The 20682-nt window shown below is 45.8% G+C and overlaps 1 protein-coding gene across 2 annotated transcripts; it reads left to right on the top strand.

Moving 5' to 3' along the window:
- The first annotated feature begins 197 nt into the window (after positions 1-197).
- UBE2G2 (ubiquitin conjugating enzyme E2 G2) lies at positions 198-20682 on the top strand. 2 transcript variants are annotated; one of them, XM_086468402.1, is made up of 6 exons: positions 198-270; positions 7850-7885; positions 7971-8016; positions 13521-13639; positions 16702-16842; positions 18701-20682. In XM_086468402.1, the coding sequence occupies exons 1-6, from the start codon at positions 228-230 to the stop codon at positions 18811-18813; spliced, it is 498 nt and encodes a 165-aa protein (XP_086324528.1). In that variant the 5' UTR covers positions 198-227; the 3' UTR covers positions 18814-20682. The 2 variants fall into 2 exon arrangements, with proteins under 2 accessions (XP_086324528.1, XP_086324529.1); XM_086468403.1 differs by lacking the exon at positions 18701-20682 and adding an exon at positions 18082-18189.

Here is a 20682-nt window from a genome sequence, read left to right as displayed (position 1 = left end):
ACGGCCGCCGGCACCGGCTGTTTCCCGCCCCGACGGCCCTTAACGGACCCGGTGTGCTCGGCGCTGGGCACGTCGGGCGCCGTCCTGCGCATGCGCCGACCCGCCCAGCGCTGGGAGGACCGGGCGGGCACCATAGAGGAGGAGCGGCAGGCGACGGGCCTCTCTAGCCATCCGGCCGGAAGCGGCGGTGGTGGAAGCGGCGGTGGTGGGAGCGGCGGGGCCGCGCCATGGCGGGGACGGCCCTTAAGCGGCTGATGGCCGAGTACAAGCGTGAGTCGGGGGAGCGGCGGGGGCCGGGCGCTCCTTGGGCTTCTTCCCCGCTGCCCCTTCTGACGGGATCCTGCTTAAAGGCCGGGAGGGCCGGCGGCCGCGGTGACGGCGGCGGGGCAGGCCTCCCTCCCTTCCCCTTCCCAGCGCCGGGGACACCTCCCTGTGTCCCAGCCCCGCTGGCTGCTTCTCTGGGCCTGCAGAGCTCTCCCTGCGACCCGCCAGAGCCCCCCGGGGCGGGGGGGTTAGGGCCAGCGGAGTCTTTGAAGTGCGGCTGTGGAAGAGGGGAGTCACGATCGGCACTGACACCCTCTGCCGGGGTGTTCTCCCGTCGCCGTTGCCGTAGGCCTGGGTGGGAAACCGTGCCGCACACCGGCCCTGGCTGTGAACCCCGACTCTTTCGGCTGGGACACCGACGGGGGGTTTGTGCGCAGGTGCCACGCCTGGGATTCAGTGGCACGGGGAGCTTATTCACGGGGAGGCCTGGGAGTCTTGGGCGACTGGCCCATTCGTTGTTTTTTTTTGTTTTTTTTTTTTTTCCTGGTTAAATTTTCCAGGTGGACCAAAACGCAGCCACAGAAGCCTCTGTTGCAGAGCATTGTTACCTCAAAGATAATTAAAGGTGTTTGTCAAGACCTTAGCAGAAGCGTAGTGCTTAGTAGCAGCCTTTAAACTTGAATTTCATGACCAATGACATAGACTTGTTTGGTTAAAAATCTGCATGAGGTGTGACTTGGAGGGGGTGGTGAGCAGTGATCTTCACGTGCCCCACCACAGGGAGCAAGGGACCTGCTGCTACGGGCTGGGTCCCTCCGGGACATCCCATTTCTCCCAGGGTGGGTGATCTACTCCCCAGCGAGCTTGCAAGGTGTCCAAAGGTGCTGGGTTTTTTTTGTGGGAAATATTTTTTTGTTTGGTTTACTTAGTTGCCTTTGGCCTCTGATGTTCTGGCTTTGATTTAAGGCAAAGAAGTAGAATGGAGGAAGAAAATAAGTGTCTGGCAGGGGAGGGGTGGCATTGGGCTGTAAGAACTGGCCTTCTGCTCCAGTGAAGGCCATTTACAGAGCTCCTGAGGTTGTCCAGGATGAGGAGTTGTTGCTTACTTTACCATCCTTTAGTGGAAGACTCCAGCCTGTATGAAATAGAGGATTTACAGACACGGGTTTCCTGCCAATCCCATGTTTATTCTCAGGCTGCTCTGTAGAGCACAGGTCTTTAAGCTGAACCACCACCAAGTGTTTGTGAGGGCCGGGGCTGGTCTGGGCCCCCCACCACTGGCTGCTGCCAATAGCTGCTCGGGGCGGTGAGCAAGCCCCGCTGGTGTGATTGTGTGGGTAAAGCTTGTGCTGACAGTGTGTCCTAGAAACCTGCATTTTTCTCTTGTCATCCAGAAGCACCGACCTGAAAGGCAGATGTAGAAAGACTTGATTCTGCTTTTGTCCATTCTCTTACATAAATCCCCTTAGTCCCAAAAAGCACTTTTGATCCTTTGTTGTTAAGAACTTACTAGAATGTCTTGTATGAATGAATTGTGTAGGAAAAAGTTATGTTAAATAGCATCAAAAAGAATTTAACGTAGTGCTACAGGCAGGTATTATGTGAATCTTCTCTGCATAGTTTGCCAGGGTGACACCATGAACTGGGAGAACATCTTGTTTGTGATCTTCCTTTAGAAATACTTCCCTGACTCTAATAAAACATAGTGTTGTAAAACAATGACTGTAATCCATAATGACTAAGCGTACAATGCTTTGACTTCTGGAGACCTGAGTTACAGAAGCAGAGCAGGACAAGCTTTTTGATTTCCTTGGCCGCCTGGATTGCGCTGTTGCTCTGAGTGCATTTCCAGGGTTGTTCCTTCAGTGGGTGCTTTCCTCAAACGTTGCTATGAACCCCGGAATCAAGCCTGAATTATAACCCTCCCCTAGTGTTTCACAAAAGGCTGGGCAGCTGTAGCTCTTCAGAAGCTGTTTTGCCCTGTAAAAATATTCAGCAAAAGTTAGTTTGAAAAATAAAAACAGTTCCTAGTTGTCGGTAGTTCTGCTGCCTCTTTTTTCAGAAACAGGCCTGTCTGGGGACAAGGCTGTAGTCTGAGGTTCAGCTTCATGTGGACTTTCAGCTCCTTCCAGGCAATGTGTGTTCCTAATGTATGTACTGGCATAAGCACTGCATGACCCTGGGTGAGCATGAGGGTGGAGGTGACTTCAAACGACCTTTCCTCCTGCCTCCCCAGCTTGGGTGAAATTTGTATGTAATCTGTGTATATATTTGTGCACACAATTTTTTTTTTTCCTTTAGTTTTCATCTTTCTCCTTCTCGATCTCTTCCCTTTAGTTACTTCTAGCTGTGACAAAGGTGTTTGGCAGTCAGTGCCTTGCTGCTGGTGGGTGTATTTTGTTTACCAGACTTCTAATTATTTCCTTACTTGCCTTTTGTTTTTAGTTTTGGGCTTTGATTTTTTCTCTGTGTATGGGCATGTGCATGTTTACATCTTTAAATAAAGGTTTATCGTTACCTTATGTGAAAAATGCTTGATGTTGTGAGGAGTTTCTGCCTACTGGAGCCCAAATACATTATTCCATTTTGGGAGAGGCTGTGCAATTGCCGTGTTTTCTCTTCCTTGTGGAGAAGGAAGGGAGGGTGGCTGTGGGCAGCCAGATGAGACTGATTTCTTTTTTTGTCCTCATTTAGATCTTTGCATGCATTTTTTGCTGTCTCATATTTATTCAAGTATTTTTCTACTCTTCCCTGAACTAATTTGAATAAAGCTTTCAAAAAAATCAGATATAAAAAATGATTTCTGTTAGAGCATATGTTTGTGGTTGATTCTAGATTTAGAATAGCATTAAAGCCTGAAATTAGTCTCTCAATAGCAGCTTACGTTTGTGAGAGCTGGGATGGAAACCTTTTTCTACATTTACTGTTTCCTGGCTGCATGATCTTGAAGATGCCTTATCGCTGGCTGAACTTCTTAAATCTAAAATGGGTTATTTTGAGAGTATTAAGTCAGATCTGTAGGGACACAAGAATTGTAGTTGTACACACTGTATTTCCTTTCTGGTACAAATGGGCAAGAGAGCAGTGGACTGTAATGCCAACAGGTATCATTAGGAGCGCTGTTGTGTTAAAAATATGAGATTTATGTTAATTCTGAGATTTTAGAATTCACAGAAAAAATACAGCTTTATTGTACAGAACAGAATCCACTGGCACTTCAGTGGGTGCTTCCTGCCCTTGCTGCTTACAGAGAGGTCGTGTGGAACCGGCAGAAAACTGCTGCGGCAGCAGTGGGGGTTGTGATGAGCTGCCCTCTCCAGGGGAAGAGGGGGATGAAGGTTTGCGGTAGGCTTCTGCAGCTGTCCCTGTTAAACCTGATTTGAAAATGCTCTTTCCTGTGCGTAGCTCCTAGGAAATATCTTGGACACGTACTGTGCTGCGTGTCCACCTGAGCTCAAACTGCCTTATGCTGACTGGATGCTATGTCAGAGAAGAGAGAAGAAAACTGAATTTCTGGCAGAGTAGAAAGAACAAGATTCTGGTTTCAAGCATCTCAATCAAGATGCTGTCAGACACTGAAGTGAGTTTGTGCCCTTAATATTTGCTGAGTCTTGTGCATTTAATTGGAGTGATGTTAGACTGATGCTGTTTTTAGAAAGCGTACTGTTGAAATTCTCTTTTAAGAAGAGCTGTCGGACATAGAGGGGCTATTAGCTGCTTTAACAAGAAGGGTTGGTTTCAGTTCTTCTCCTTTTGGCCTTTAATGACTCTGTAATGAGCAGTGAAATGAAAAAGGAGGCATTGATTGTGTGTGTACCCAAATCTGCCCCAACCTGCACTTCACTAGTGTCAGCTCTGTTTCATTCAGGCTCGGCTTACAGGCAGATCTTTAAAGTAAGGTTCAGCTGTGGTGCTACAAGCTGGGACTTTGCTGTGTTCCAATTTGGAAGCAAATCCCTTGACTGCATGCACCAAAACCACCCTGCAAACCGAACAGGGTGCCTCATGGAGGATGCGAAGATGGAGACTGCTCCAAATGCTCCCCAGGGCTGAAGAGAGACATTGCTCTGACTCAGGTGGTGGGCTGTACTGCCATGGGCTCCTCCAGCATGCACCCAATGTGTGTGTCTGAGTAGAGACCTCCCCATAGCCCCCCAGACACAGGGGCACCCTGAAGTGGTTGTGGTGACGTATAGGTGACCCGATGCCTGTACATCACCACAGCCTTTCCTCCTAGCAGCAGCTGCCAGCCTCGTCTTCTCCTCGTGACTCTGCCGCTCCTTTGTTTTCCACAGAGACTTTTCTTGGCCTTCCCCTTTACCTCTTTCAAAACTGATTCCTTTTCTGTCTTTCCATGTTATCCTTTTTTTCCATGTTAACTGCTTGTCCTCCCATCTCTTGGAATCCCTTAAGGACGTTGCTGCTTGTGCATTTGCTCCTTAAGAACCCTGAAGGTTTGCCTGGCAGTAGGGTACTCCTTGGGCACGGCGGGAGGCTGGTTTATCCCACAGCTCCTGCTGATGGCAGCTCTGGTAGTTAGCACCATGTAAAATACCAGCACAAGGAGGTGATGGCCTGGCTCTGCCTGCCCCAGAGAGGTTATTTGTCCGCTGGTAGCGGGGGCAAGTTGTGGTGCTCTGCGGAACGGGGTCTGTGCTCCAACACAGGCCTGGGGTCCCACAGCTCCAGGTGCGGGTGACGGAGCTGCAGTGCCAGTATGGCAGGAGGGCCCCTCTATGTCCGACAGCTCTGCTCCTGCGTTGGTTGTCCTAGGGATCGCGAGGTTCCACTCCTTGGAGGTTTTTTGCTGAAGGAGGACAGTTACCAGTCAGCCATGGGCAAGGAGCTGCCTCATCAAGGGCTCCTGCAGAGTCTGCTGGTCTTGCCCCTTGGAGAATGGGGATTGAAGGAGGTGTCTCTTGATTTGTGCCAGCTGCCTCTCTCAAGAGGCTGGCATAGACTCGGGATCTGCATTTCCCCCATCAACACCCTGTGTTGGGTGCTGTCCACGCTCAGCACAGGCAGACGGCTCAGCTCCTTGCTATCTCTGGGAAGTAGCACGTGTGGCAACAGAAATGGCATGTCAGTGCATTAGGCTGCCGGGTGATGGTGGCTGGCGTGTGGGTGTGCACTGGCACACTTGTGGGTGGGTGGGCAGGCAAAAGGACAGCGTGGCATGGCATTTGCAGAGGGGCAGAGCTTTCATTGGGAAATCTTTAAACCACGCATGCGGTGGGTGGGTCTTGCAGGCCAGGAGGCCAAACTCAGGCTAGCCAGAAGTTGCCCCCAGGCTGGATGCTGTGGGGAGCAGAGGGTGGGCTAGTCCATCTGCTGATGTGCTGCTTTTGTGCCACGCAACTTGCTCAGGAGGACAGCCACAGAGGAGAGTGGGGTAGGAGGCCGTTTTGCCTCTGTGGCTTGTCAAAGTCACTCTGCAGTAAAAGGTTAAAACAAATGCTCTGATCACGTGCTTTTTGCTGCTTGCTTAAGAATAATTGGAAAAAAATCTCCCCTTACATTCCAGTAAAGTGACCCTGTTTTGGAGGCTCTGAAGCAACTGATGCTGTGTCAGCTACTGGCAATTCATGCTGTGTAGCTCCCAATTTCCCTTTTTTGAATGGCTCTAGAGAAATTGCAGGGATGTGACCATCCATGTGGAAAAGGGGTTTTGCCTTCCTCAATGACCGGGTGTAGTAGCAGCCACTCAAAATCAAAGCTCACGTGTTCTACGCTGCCCAGTTAGCCCTTTACCTGATATCCTTAAGGATGGAAACCTCTTTCACATATCTCCGTATGCCTGAGGGGAGAGCTGAGCAAGGTGAAGAGGAGAACTGAACCTTCATCCTCGTAAAGATCCTTTGCTTGGCGGGGTTTGACTCTTGCTTCCTGTCAGGCTAGTTTTCCTTGGGGGTGGAGAGCTGTGCGGCACACCTCTGCGGGGCTGCCCATTGCTGCAGGGGACGCGCAGGTGCTGCCACTGGGCACTCGCAAAGGCTGCTGGGCTTTTCAAGAGAAATCGTGGGAAATATCAGAGGGATTCTCTTCTTAGAGGGAGCCACAAGATGGAGCAAAATGATTCCAGGAGCTCTTGGGTTTGACGTTTCCCTCTTTCTGTCTAAAAACATCAACAAGAAAAGCTGTTAGAGACCCACTATCAAGCTGGAAAAACCTGCTCCTGAATGTCAGGACGTTGTGAGAAACTGTAGTGCTGAGTTTTGTTCTGCTGCTGTGCTTTTGAACTTCAGTCGTGATGGCCTGCGCCAAAGTTAATGGCAATCTGGGTGAAGAGGTTTGCTGCTTTCCTGTTGGCGTATCTCAGCACGTTTTTGAATCCAGCATTGACTTAGCTGTTTCAAGACAAAGACCTCTGCACTGTTTTGTGCACAGTTTTCACGTAGAACCTAACAGAAATTAGGTCAAGTGTCTCGTTTATCGATTCTTGACTTCCCGTATTCCTTGGGTCTGCGTTTGTGCGTGGGAATTCATGTGGCATTTCCTGTGGCTGCATTTTGGGCCAGTAGTAGTCCACAGGCCTTCGGTTAGGAAACACTATTCTAGATAAGCAGCTCACAGCCCATGCGTAAGTTGGCCTAATTACTGTCGCCTCCCCCAGTCTGACGCCCTCGGAGTGTCGCCTCCTGCCACTGGTCCTGCTGGCTGCTCGTGTCTTGCTCGGAGCTGTGGCGCTGGTGTTCAGCGCCCCCAGGGACTGCAGGTCCGCTGATTGCCTGTGCACGGCTGAGCTTTGTCTCGCCAGCTGCTACCACCCCGCAGGACTTCGGGAACTGGAAGTTGGTGGTCATTGCACTAAATAGTAGAAAAACTGGTTGTTGTTTTATCAGTGCACGGGGTGCTGGGCTTCAACAGGCTTGAAATGAGGTACTGATGCTGAAGGTTAGTGTACGAACTGGGAATTGTACCAGTTTCCTACAGAAAGGGAGGGTTGATGGATTCAAACTTGCCACATGAAGGCATGGCTGCTTTATTGCTGCTGCTTTTTTTTTACTTGCGTTTTCCAGGCCATGCAGCGAGAGTCGGATTGAATTCAAGGAAGAGAGCCGCTTGTCAAATCTCTCTTGCTTCTGCTTCTCCAGCTTTTTGCATCCTTTTGGGTTTTGTATTGAGATGCTGTCAAGTCTGAATAGGTGCAGGGAGATTATGGGAATACAGCCCGTTTTCTCTTCAGGCTGTTGAGTTTGTACCTGCAGATACAACAGTGCTCCAAAAGGATAGTATTTCCCATGCTTTTTGGAAAGAGTCGTTCTTCTTTCTCAGTTTTAAATTGTTTCCCCTGGGAAGACTAGTGTTGAAAGCCTGAAAAAGCACAAAATGCCAAATAATTTTGCCTAGAAAACAGTCTTGCTTGAAGAAGTTAAATTGTCAGCAGTGAGGTGCTGGGCCTTCTCGATGTGGAATCTTGCCCAGTAAAGCATGGCCAGAAGATTCCTCCCAGGGAGTCCTCAAGCTTTTCTCTGAGGGCGTTTGCTGGTGGGGCCTCTGTGCTAAGCTGTGGCCACCCAAATGCTAGCTGAAGTGCTTGGGCTTGCAGGTCATATTAACCTTCATTGTGTTTTTCTTTTTACAGAGCTGACCCTGAACCCACCAGAGGGGATTGTAGCAGGTGAGGAGCTGAGCAGGGTTTGGGTGCTGCGGGGTTGTAGTCTTGCGTTCAGGTAGCACTAAGCGTTTTGTTTTTATCTTAATAGGTCCCATGAATGAAGAGAACTTCTTTGAATGGGAAGCTCTGATTATGTGAGTTAATACTGGTTTGTACTTGAAGTTAGCACTTGCACCTATGATTGTCTTCTAGGGGAACAAGAATATAAAAAAATAATACCAGTGCTGCGTAACATTTACCTTGGCCTGCCTTTGGCTGGGAACTTCTTTTCTGACCCAAACTAGGAATTACATTTGGATTTTAAACTGCGGGACAGAGGCAGTGTTGGGGCTTAAGTGATCATTTGTTGTACAGGTGTCATATATAACTTGCAAATGTGACAGGAATCCTCATTTGGGCTCCATTGGATATATGTTGCATATGCAAACAGTGTAGGAAATGATTAATTGCTTGTTGATCACACAAACCTGTTGGGAACATTACTCAACTGCAAATACAGGACAGGTTTTTCTCATGGTCTAAGTGGAGCAAAATACACAGATTATCAGTGATAGGAGGAGAAAAAAAAAGCAGTGTGGAAAATTAATTTACTTACTATTCCATTTTTTCTAGAAAAGTGGAAGGGGATTCATCTGAGAGTATTCAAATTTAAAAAAATATATAATTAAAATCTTTTCCAATTCTTTACACTTCGTGAATTGGCTGGTGTTGTACAGATGTTGAGTGCCGTGGTTCTGTGTCGAAAGCTCTTCTGTTGGTGAATCGCTCTGATTGCTACCTGTTGTGTTTTGGGGCATGACAGAGACTTCTGCACAAAGCTGTGTCATCCCCCTTCCACTCCCAAACTGTTGGGTGTGGTTATTCATAGCAACACCTGCCATGAAAAGACAAAATCTTCTTGCCCAATATCTTACAAGTCATCTTCTCTCTTGCTTGTACTCTCTTACTCATGCTGTACCCTTCTTTGGTAACTTGGAGTGCATGGAATAACCGGTGATTTTTAAGTTCTAAAAAGGTAGGGGAGAGGAAAAGAGACCTTTATCACTCAGGTCTGACAATTTACACAAATGCTACAGGATTAAAAGATGAAGAAGCTCCAAAACCGCTAAGTCTGTCTTGAAACTGATGGTGTGTTGTTAGGGTAGACCCAGGCTCTGTATTTCAAGTTTCCTTTAGTAAGAGTTGGTGATTTCCTTCCTACAGCCAGGGTCAGGGTGTCCCGGAGGACCCTGGGAGCAGCAGGTGGTGGCCATGGCCTTGCTCGTGGCAGGTTTTCACTGCAGCCACCAGTGCTGACTTAGGAGATTCTCAGCTAGCGTGGGTGGCAGAATTTTCCTAGCTTGGTTTGCTAGGAGCGTGTTGTCTAGGGATGAAACCCCAAGATTTCTTGGGATCAGGCACGCAACCGATACAAAAGCGTCCCGAGCTGTAGCACATCACCTGTTCCACCCAAGCTGGCTGCGTGGGTGATCCTGCTTTATGGCAAGCCTGAGCCTCTGAGTTATTTTAGGCCTTTGTATATGGAGAATTGGCTTATCGCTGCTTGTTTGCTGATTGATATGAAGAGTTGGCAAATGCCTCTGCTTATGTGCAGCAATTTATCCTCTGATCAACAGGTTGTACTTCCTGGTAGCTCAGGCCCTTGAAAATAAACACTCAGCATGGAAATAGGTAATCTGTTGCCTGACACCAAAGGCTTTTGGCTGCAGTGCCTTACACTTTCTCTTTCTGCAAGTGGGATAGTTACCACGTTGCTGAAACATGCGCTTTTTACTGTACCAAATTTCAATTCAGAGAGCTGTGCGTTGCTTGGAGTGTGGACATCCCAGAGGACTTAATGCACTTCTTGGAATGTGGAAGGGAATTCCTGCCTATCAGTACTTTCTTGTAGCAGAGATTTTGTGGTTGAGTAGAGCTTTCATGGGGGACATGCAGAAGTACTTTTGGATTTGGTGCATTCCCTAGAAAATACCTTTTCTGATGTTTCCCATAACAAGTTCTTCAACAACAGAGGAGCCGCTTGCAGACTTGAAAGCCCTTTAAAGTGCTGAGTCTTGACCTTCAGGTCTTTGTCAGCGCAAAATGAGAGGTGGAGGTGCTTTAATTTTGGTTTCAGTATTGTGTGTGTGTCATAATAAAATTATATTTTAAGATCTGCTGAATTCTGAAGCTGTGGTACAATAGCAACATGTTTACCCTAAACATGTTTGGTTACTTTCATCTCTTTACAAAACTCTATTAGTAGAAGTATTTGCGTACATTTGGAAAGCAAGCTAACTCGCTTGTTTGTAGTTGTCTGTGATAATCCTCTTGCATGCTTTGTCATCTCAAATGTGCCGTGTGAGATTATGGGAATGAGAGAAGTGCAGATGAGGAAATTAAAGTTAGCTTCAAATTTTTAGACAGATGAAAGGGTAAGCAGATAATAATGAAGAAGAGAATAGAATACTTTTTTTCCTTCACGCATTTTATATAATGAGCCTGTGTAATGGCAAATAAATCTAAACCCCCTGAGACCTAAGAGAGAAAAGGAATCGTCCATTTATCAGTTCAGAGGTGGGCTGGGTAGTGTTACACAGATTGATACAAGAGCTTGGCTCAGAGATAAAATAATGCCTTTTAAAATAATGGTAATAATAATTCGTGTTTCTGGTGTTCTTACCTGCAGCAGCAGTGCTGGATAAATGTTAAACGTATAAACATTAAGGCTGTATTGACACGTCTGGATGATAGAACTGAAGTGAGTGTAATAGATCCAGAACTGGAAGTACAAGGCAGTAATCTTTCTGAACAGTGGGGATTTGGAGCCTGGCATCAAATGCACCCTTTTGATGAGACAGAAAACAGTAGTTGAATTAGTGTATTTCTGAAAGCCAGATCTTTGCAACAGGGTGACTTATTTGTGGTGATAAATAGCCCCAGCATGTCAAGAGTTTACCGTAATGCCACTCAACTCCTTAGCGCTGTGTGAGGTCCGACAGGTTGCGTTGTGTTGTGCAAGTTCATTAATTTAATGTTTCAAGACCAAGTTTTGCCCTCTTTGGGTGTGTGCAAATGTGTGTTGCTATTAAAGTTTATCCCCAAAAGACGCGAAACCATGTAATTGTGAAGAACTAAAAATTGCTTGAAAACTAAACAGTGTAAATGCAAGTCACCCTACCAAAAACCTGTCTAGAATGGTAATTAGATCTATAATTAGGCTTATAACTTTTGTTTAGCACGGAATTCCCCTTTTCAGCATCTGATGACTGTGGGCTTTGGTCTTTCTCCAGCATCTTTTTACAAATCTGAAGCCATTTACAAGTGGACGTGAAGCTATGATTACAGAATTAATTGGCCTTGTCAATGCACTTTTCCCTCCTATTTTGACAGATACCCACCATCCTTTTCTTTCCCTTGCCTAAGTAATAGCCAGCTCATGCAGTGCAGGGTTTCTTCTATGTGCCATATCTTATGCCAACAGAGTTGTTCATAACGCATCTCTCAACTAAACAGCCTGGTTGTCTAGCAAGTCATTTAATGCCATACAATGGTCGGAGGAGAGCTGATGTCTGCTCCTCAGTGCTTTAGGGAAGTTGGTAGAGTAGCATCGTGTGCGGAAAAAGATGCAGAGACTGCCTGCTTTGCAGCCTGGAAGGAGTCTTGGATGGAGCGGGTTTAAGACAAGGTATTTCTTAGAGTTACATGCCTGAAGCCTGAGCAGAGTGAGTGCCTTCTGTGTGCATGGTTAGTGGTGGCCAGTGCTTTATCCTCCCTGGGGTATAGGAGCTGCTTAAGGCAGCTGGCCAAGTGCTCTTTGCTCAGGGGGACAGGTGTCACTGCTGCGTGGTCTAGGTGTTTCTTGGAGGAACCCTAATTGAGTACTGCATAGTCTGGACTAACCAGCGTAGCAGCTCAGATGAGATCATAGCGCAAGGCACAGAGGCTTTGATGGGGTGTACTTTGCAGTCACACCACCTGCTCTGCAAGGATTTTGAAAGGCGCTGTGCTCTTTACCTCCCTGGCCCTGCCGATGTCCTTTTTGAACTGAAAGGGATACTGTCGAGTTTAAATGTTGCGGCCTCCCGAGTGTTTTGTAGTAGCAAATGCTGTCTTGGATTAACTTTGATAATTTCTTTGTCCTGGCAGCAACGAATGGCTAAAACAAAAGCATTTTGCTCATATAATGCAGGGCCTAAAATGGAGCGTGTTGAGTTAACATACTTGACAGAAGAGCCCTTAAGGCTGTGTGCTTGCTGTCAAAACAGAACATAAGACACCCACCAGCTTTTCAATGTGTGTATGTACATACTCTTGGAAGTTCACAATAAGCCTTTAAAATGCATCTGGAATTAAAGTGTTTGTGAAAAAATGCGTTTGATTTACTCTCGGGTGTGAATTGAGTCCTGACTAAATTTAGGGGAAAAGACCAGAAAGGGAACAAAATGGTTGAGATGGTTTAGCTTTCGTTCTTGCAGTACATTGGTGCATTTCTCTAATCTTACCTGCTGGTGTCAATATTCAGGTTTAAATCACGTATTTCTTGTGTTTATCTACGAGCCAAGTCTTTTGAATCCCAAAGTTTGAGAGTGAGCTTCCTAGGGCTTTAGGTTTGCTGGTCTGAGTTTTCTCATTCTATAGGTTACCAATTGCAGCTTAACTGTTAGGAGTCCTTGGAACTTTTATGTTCTTTCTGACATGGAGGATGTGAATCGGGAGTAGGAGGCATGAATATATTCCTAAACCTTATTTCCCAGACAGTATAACCCTTGTTTGAAGAGCTTTTTAGTAAATACATGAGGTTTCCTTGGCTAAGGTTTTCGGCGATGAAGCTTGTTTTGTGATCTTTCCAACCAAGGGAGATCATGTTTGTGTTGTAACTTCCAGATGGTTCATCAAGTTTGCATAAATCATGTCTAATAACCTTTTTTTGCTCACATTCTGAAAATGTTTTATGTAGGGAGAGTAACATAGTTGTCTTTATATTCTCGACTTGATTGCACTTTGAACTAGATGATGAACACAATAAGGTAATGTTTCTACAAGAACCCTGATGAAGCCATTTGTTCTACTCAAGGGAGTACAAACTAGATACCTTAATTCTGCAAAGAAACATTGCTGTCCTGCATCTGGCAGTTATGGTCCCTGAGCTGTGTTTTTATTTTTGCAAAACATTGCTGTGTTTTTGCATCAGATAGGGATAAGTGTTTACATGTGGTTATGCTCGATACTGGCAGTTTGAATCTCTGCAGGTTTTGTAAATTATTTTTGAGCTGCAGCATTTGACATCTCTGTCTTGTGCAGCATAACAGTATCTTCAAAGGCACAGGAGTTCCACACCTGCCTCTGCTTTCTCTTGTCGTGCAGACGCCCAAATCCTGGAACATGCCTTGGAGCCAGATACTCCAATTATATCCAGACACACCCTGCTAATTAAGCAGTGTTGTGACCTTCCTAGTAATTTAGTGTGCAAGCTTTGATTTCCCCCTTCCCTCCCAAACCCCATATTTGGATTTAAGTTGGTGTGGGGTAGGAGTGCGTTAACTCTTTGGTTTTTGGAGAAGATGATATAACCCAAACCTGAAATGTCGCATCAGACAAGAATTTGGATGAAAGAACTATGTAAAACTCTGGTGAATAGCTTTTTATCTGTTTCTAGGGGTCCTGAAGACACCTGTTTCGAGTATGGGGTTTTCCCTGCTATTCTGAGCTTTCCACTCGACTACCCGTTAAGTCCTCCGAAGATGAAGTTCACGTGCGAGATGTTCCATCCGAACAGTGAGTCTGATGCAGTAGGACGTATGGGGGAGTGGGTTGCTTGTGCACCTTAAAACCAAACTTTTGCAGCAGGAGAGCTGGCATCCTTACTGAGGGTGGTTCTCTCCCTTTCCAACCTTGAGTATGCAGTAGGAGTGTTCAGCTATCCAGCAATTTTGCTCCATCTTAGAGTCACTTTATAACATTCCTCATATAGCTTTTGGTCATAAACAGTCCCATAAAGATTCCAGCAGTTTCACTGCCTTTAAGATCATTCCAGGAATACTTGTAACTATTGTATAAATAGGCCAAAGATAAATATTCTGTACATGATGTGAGATTTAGTGAGTTAATACAGACTCTTCCAGTCTTGTTCTGTGGCTTGTTTTGAAGTAGTTTGGTGTTACTTTAATGTGTGAAAATTCGTTCATATTCACCAAAGTGTAGATGCAAGTGGGATAGTTTCTTAGGCAGCAGGACCTTTTCCCCATTATGTCACAGGTTTGGTAACATTTCTGGTGTGATCTTTCTGAAACAGAGAGTGCTCTGTCCAAGCAGATGACGCACTTGTAGGCGTTTAGTATGAAGACTTTGCTGGCCTTTTCTCTGCAATTCTGATGGTGGCAATACTATCTTAAGACTTTTCAGTGGAAGTAATTGAAGTAACAAGTACAGCTAACAAGTTTGAGCCTTGGACAGGTAAAACCTTAAAGCCTACTTTCGCAGCCTGGGGCACTATTTTCTGCAGTTGGCCTTGGCATTCTTTGTAAAATTGTTGCTTATGACATCTGCTAAATCAACATGGATTTTGTAAAGATTGTTTATCATCACTCAGATTTGATGGGCTGGATCTGTACTCTAGGCTATTAGGTCTCTGCCACTTGAGAGGAGTAACAGGAGAATGCTGCCCTCCTGCCTAGTGTTTCCTTCCCAGCTGACATTCCTGCATTTGCATAACACAAATATTAATCTTAGCTGTGAATCAATTTATTGCATCATATTCCAAGGAATTTTTCAACTTCTTGAAGTTCTTCTGTTCTTCCCTTCTTGAAGCAGCACTGATGCATATTCTTGCCCATTTAATTCACATCTTTCTGTTCTGCTGTGGAAGACACACTTGTGTGTCACAGTGTAGAACCGTACAGACATGCCCAAGGCAGTGTAGCATTGCCTCTGAAGTCTGCAGCAGTGCAGTGTTTGGCACTTGGGAGCAGTGAGGCTGCATCAGCACCTCGCTCCAGCTGAACCAATTCACTGAAACTTCTTGGCAGTACTGGTGTCCATGAGCAGATCCGTGTCCACGCAGTACTCTGCAGCTCCAGTAGTGGCCTTGGCCTTGGCTTGAGGTTCGCTGCTTGCAGCTTTGTGTGCAGCATAGCCAGGAGGAGCAGGGTGCGGAGAAGCTGCCTGACTCTCATGTGTTACAGACTGGCTCTACATGTGGGCACTTCCTCCGTGGGGTTAACAGGAACATGCTAGATGGTCAGCTCAACTCTTTAAAGTCCCATGACTCTGGATCATGCTTATATAAAGCTGATCACCTAAAGTAGACGCTTGAATCTTTCTTCTCAGGTGGGACTGTGATGGTCTGGTTATACACGGAAAGGCTGCAGAAGTGGCTGGCTGTGCCGTGCTTTTTCTGTTCCTTTAGTGCTTACTCCTCCACCTGTGAGGAGTTGCAAAGAAAATGTTTAAAAAGTCTGGTGGGTTCCCTTATCTTTGCAGTTTGTGTTGTGTACAGCAGGAATTGAGACACCGCAGAACTGTCTTCTCTTAAAATAAAATGCCGTTCATGGATGCTCTGGCAAAGATAACTGAAGTTAATGGTGTCTTGCACTAGCACTTAGTGACAAAGTGGGAAGGTGCGTACGTCTTCCTGGGATCAGCCTTTGCTGACTTGACTGTGCTGCCTTGAACCAACTGTTTTAAATGAGGCACTACATAAAAACATGAGTGTAACTTCCAAGTGAAATACCTTGTACCAGTGTGTTCCTGATGTGCAAGAAGGGCTGATTCTGCACATGCCATTTTCATCTCTTCCAGCTATAGCTAAACCAGCTCCAGTCCCCTCCTGGGGCTGCAGGAGGTGATGTAAATAAAAGTCTTCCAAAGTGCTTACATGGTGCAGGCTTGTGCAGACATTAGCTGGGTGAATGGAAGGAGCTGGAAGTGAGCGCAAGTGCTTCCAGCGGTCATTCCCTCTTTTTTTATTGTTTTCATGGCAGTGGCAGAGGTTTGGTCACCCAGGGAATAGCAGCACCGAAAGTACTGGGCTAAAGGCATTCCTTGGCAGGCTGCAGAAATAGGCCATGTTGCTGAAGCAGTGTTTCAAACTCCATTCTCTTTGCGATGGCTCTTCTTTGGCCTCATTATCAAGTCAGTGGAGTCCAGTGTCTGTGAAGATGACTTGTCCTGTTGCAGATGCTTTGCTTATGCTGAAAGTGGGAGGGGAAGACATCTGTTTCCTTAATTGATAGGTTCCCTTGTTTCCGTGCGCTTTAATGCTGCTGAGCTTTAAGCAAAATTAAAAAAAAGTAGTGTGAACTCTTCTGGTTGCACCTCAGCAGTGTTCAACATAAGATCAATTCTGTTGTTTATAACATATAACTTTTCCCTTCTTGCTGCAGCGGAGCAAGTTTGCTTAATTCTTTTTACAGTGACAGTCCAGTGGAGAACTCCAACGTGTATTCAGTGCTGTGTGACTGTTGTCCTTCATTTTAAGTAGGTCTGGTTGCCAACTTGGAGCTGTGTCTGTGCATAAATAGTTGCCTTGTTCCACTGAGCTGCATCTCTTATTTTTCCTGTGGAGCCTGTCAATGATTATTAAATGACGAGTGCTCCCGGCAGGCCTCAGTTGGGGAAGGATGAGCCAAGTTTGTTAAATTTACTTAAAGGAAATTTTTGCTAGATTTTTGTCTTTCAGATTTTGCATCCTTTTGCATTTGGAAGAGGAAATTTAAAACTGGGTTTAGCTTCAGTCATACGAAGGCCAAGTCCAAACATTGATGTATGCTTTAGCATTCATCTGGAGAGGCCAAGTGTTTCCGCTGAGTAACAATCAATCGCTTGTACTTCTTGTGCAGTTTACCCCGATGGGAGAGTTTGCATCTCTATTCTTCATGCTCCTGGGGATGATCCCATGGGATACGAGAGCAGCGCTGAGCGGTGGAGTCCCGTGCAGAGTGTGGAAAAAATTCTCTTGTCAGTCGTTAGCATGCTGGCAGGTAAGGACCGCTGTTTTATTAGCAGTAGCTCAGATAGCAGCTCTACCAAACTCAGTAACTGCTTCTTGCTGTTTGATTTGTTAAGTGAGCAAAAGGCATTTAAAGCTGCTCAGCAGCAATCACAGCTCTTAGAACCATAGTATTTATTTATTAATAAACCAGTTCTCTGAAAATCATAGAATGGTTTGGGTTGGAAGCGACCTTAAAGATCATCCAGATCCAACACCCCTGCCATGGGCAGGGACACCTTCCACTAGACCAGGTTGATCCAAGCCCCATCCAACCTGGCCTTGAAGACTGCCAGGGAGGGGGCAGCTGCAGCTTCTCTGGGCAACCTGTGCCAGTGCCTCACTGCCCTCACAGTAAAAAATTTCTTCCTATTATCCAGCAAGGTATTGCTTGTAAGAAATTAAGAAATTAATTAAGAACTTAATTTGTAGTCTGTAGATAATAGTAATTGTTGCATAATAATTGAAATAATAAATAATTGAAAAAAACATAAAACTGAATTAGTAAACAGTCTTAAATAGTTAAACTTCTATTAAGATAATTTCTTGCTATTACCCAGCAAGGGCTGTGGATCAGCTCTGTCATGTACAGCTCCCTGAAAGATGGATCCTCTTCCACATAGTGGACAGAGCCACTGAACTGCCTGAAAAGGGCAGAGCCATGTCCTTTAGGATCAGTTTTGAATGAGAAAAGTTTTTAGATGGTTTAGAGGGTTTAGAAGCAGCAAAGCTGATCAAAGAGCGAGCAACAGATTCCTACACGGGACTGTTTTAGCTTCAGAACAGTAACTTACTGTTGGGAGGCTGTTGCAGAAAAACAGTCCCTCACTGGGCTTCCCGTGGCCTCCAAAAACTTGGTTTGTGGTGCAGCCTTACCTGGACTGGTTAGCGTGGGAGCTGCCTGGTCTCTCTTGTTCTATGCCTGCGTGTCCTATTTTCCCATGGCTTTTGGAGGAATTAGTCTAAAACATCAGTGGTCAGCTTCTTGCAGACTGCTGGCAAGCTCTCTGCTCTGGCTCTACAGAGAGCGTAAGGCCAAGCTCACCAGACTGACCGACCTGCATATCTACTGGCTTTCAAGGGCAGCGTTGTGTCAAGGAAGACACGAGCCAAAGATGTCTGCTGTGAGCTGTGCTGGGGTGGGTTTGGACTAGTGTGCGAAGCAAAATGGTAGAGTACACTGTCTCAGTGACTTGTGTGATCCCGTTGTCCCCCTGTATGCCGACCACAGATCCTGTGTTTCTGCTTACCTCTGGAGAAAACAAAGTGTTGGGAGTCACAGAGGCTTAATGTACTTTGTCAAGTGCTCTGAAATTCTCGGATTAAAGACGTTGCAGAAATGAAAGCATTCTATGTGTTTTCTTGGTTTGTTTTGTTGGTTTTTAATAGAACAAGCCATCCCAAAGAGTGACAGAGCCTGTTTGGGTGGCCTGGTTGGGAGGGCTTTGTGTCTGTGAAGCTGCAGAACCAGAAAAAACATTTTGCAGAGAGCAGCGTGCAGCTTTAAAACCCCTTGACGGCACTGGTGGTGCCGTGTTGTGTTGTTCCGTGTGCATGCCGGGGCTCAACCACTAAGAGCATAAGCAAAAGAAAGTTTTGCTCCTCTGCCACTTGTTTCTTACCTAAACTTAAGCTTGCTGTGATATTCTCTTGCGATCAGTTAAATCAGAACTATTCGGGAATCCAGCAGCTGTCGCTGCATTTTCTTTAGTGGTGTTTCTGTAGTCCCAAGCAAGGGGAGTGTGCCAAAGCCACAGGGACGTGGTAGCACAGAGGCACTATTGAAAAAGCAAGAGGGTCTTGCTCTGTTGCCTGCCTGCTCACCTATCTTTCAGTCTTTCTCGTTTCAGAGCCAAATGATGAAAGTGGAGCCAATGTAGATGCTTCCAAAATGTGGCGGGAAGACAGAGAACAATTTAACAAAATTGCCAAGCAGATTGTGCAGAAGTCACTTGGACTTTAAGCTCATGAAGAGACTGAAGTTTTTGTATTTCTCTCCACCTGAAAATGAGCAGTGCTCAGTGCTGGTACCAAAAAGGAAAATTTTGCAAAACTATTGGCCTAGTTCTTCTTATAATTCGTTATTTATTTATATCTCTTTTCTTCTTCCACTACTCTAGAGAAGCCTGTAGTTTACTCACTAAATTGTGTGGAAAAGGGATTTAATACTAGGGAAAAATGCACAGACAATGCTGTTTCAAAGGCTGTTTGTTGCTACCTCACTTCATGGTATGGAGAGCTTGGAGACTTTGCAATCCGCAGCCCGCCTTCGCCAGTCTGCTGTTTGGGAACAGAGCTGGTTTGGATCACCTGCTGGAAGAATTAGTTGTATTTTTTTGTAGGTAGCATTGCCTCTGGAGCACCAGTAGACAGGAAATAATCTGTCAATTTGATGATACTCACTAAGTTAGGGACAGCATTTGCAGTCAGAGCTGATTTGAATAGTATAGTTAGCAAGAGAGGCTATAAACTGAGGTTGTAGTCAGGCTGCGTTAGCAAAGAAAGCGACTATGCAGCAGTTAACTTAAAGAGAAGATCTAGGAGTTGTCAGTGACTGGCTGGGGGTCTAGGATGGGCTGGTGTTCCCACATAACACTCTGAGTTTGTATTGAGCCTTTGGGTCAATGTTTGGAAGAAATCCCAAGAGCTGCTTTATTACTCCTTAAAGATGCTCAGTTGTAAACGTTACATTCAATTAGAGGTGCAAGAAGTAACGACTGGATTCTGAAACACTTTGGTCAGGTTCACCATGGGCGAGGCATGTCATTGGCAGCCTGAAAATCCAGTGAGAATGTGTCTGCTCTGCTGGGCCTGTGAAATGTCTGCAGTAATGCCAGCTCTTCTTCTGTCGCCATTCAGGCTTGGAGAGGATTAGGCACTGCTGGCCTTTGCCGTTACGGTCCAGGTCACCCGTTTTTCAGCTGAACGAGCGAAGATGGACACAACGAATTTTGTGAAATTAATGTAACATTTCTTTATGCTGCCTGCTTTTGTGTATTTAAATATGAGGCAGTTTTCTAGAGGATGGTACGTGTTTAGAACTGCAGATTGTTGTAGCCAACCACTGGTGTGGAGGGTGCAGGAAATACCAGCTGCAACGATGAGTTTGTAAAACTGCTTAGGGGCCACTGGTGACCTTTGTGCTTTGCAAGGCAATCCCTTGTGCAGGTCCAAATCTTCTCCAAGGTACTACAAGCAATAACATGCCCATTGATAGCACGTGGAATCAAATTGGCAGCTTTAAACAGGTTAAGTTTGAGAAGGGCTTTTTTTTTTTCTGCGAAAAGCCTGTGACGTAGAAGTAGTCGTGCCGTGGAGAAAGCTTTACGGAGGTGATTGTGTGCATGCGCGTGTGTGCAACTCATCAGTATTTGTGTCTATGCTGCAGGTCGCAGTATGCCATCGTTCTGCACCTCTGAAGAGTTTGTATTGCTACAACTTGCTGATTGTACCTCTTTGTAGAAGTAATTCTTCTTGCTTGGGTCTAAGGGGGGGGAGGGTGACATAGTTTGGGAGCAGAGATGGTAAAATAGTGTGTACCTAACTAGTATTTCAAAGCATACAGGAAAATGTCGCACTTCTATGCAAACTGGGAGCGTTTTTGGAATTGTGGTAGATGGAGCATTGCTCCTGAGAGTACTACGGCCGCTTTTGGAAACAACGCTGGGGAGCTGTGAGCGCCACAGAGCAAACGATGGATTCGGCAGACATGGCAAAAGAGGGCTTTTTTTTAAGTGCAGAGTGTTTTATTAACGTGTGCTGCTCACTCTTTATTTTATGGTGGGATTTAGTCTGTATACTGAAAATAAAGTGATTCTATTTTCTGCTTTCA

This window comes from Leptosomus discolor, chromosome 7, assembly GCF_034619465.1.
Source record: "Leptosomus discolor isolate bLepDis1 chromosome 7, bLepDis1.hap2, whole genome shotgun sequence".
Classification (NCBI taxonomy): domain Eukaryota; kingdom Metazoa; phylum Chordata; class Aves; order Leptosomiformes; family Leptosomidae; genus Leptosomus; species Leptosomus discolor.
This window is presented reverse-complemented; position numbering and strand designations above follow the sequence as displayed.

Bases quoted from the DNA above. Each gene is read 5' to 3' on its own strand.
- UBE2G2 (XM_086468402.1), top strand. From the start codon at position 228: ATGGCGGGGACGGCCCTTAAGCGGCTGATGGCCGAGTACAAGC. The intron at 7,886-7,970 runs GTGAGGAGCTGA...TTATCTTAATAG, and splicing joins ACCAGAGGGGATTGTAGCAG to GTCCCATGAATGAAGAGAAC. The intron at 16,843-18,700 runs GTAAGGACCGCT...TTCTCGTTTCAG, and splicing joins AGTCGTTAGCATGCTGGCAG to AGCCAAATGATGAAAGTGGA.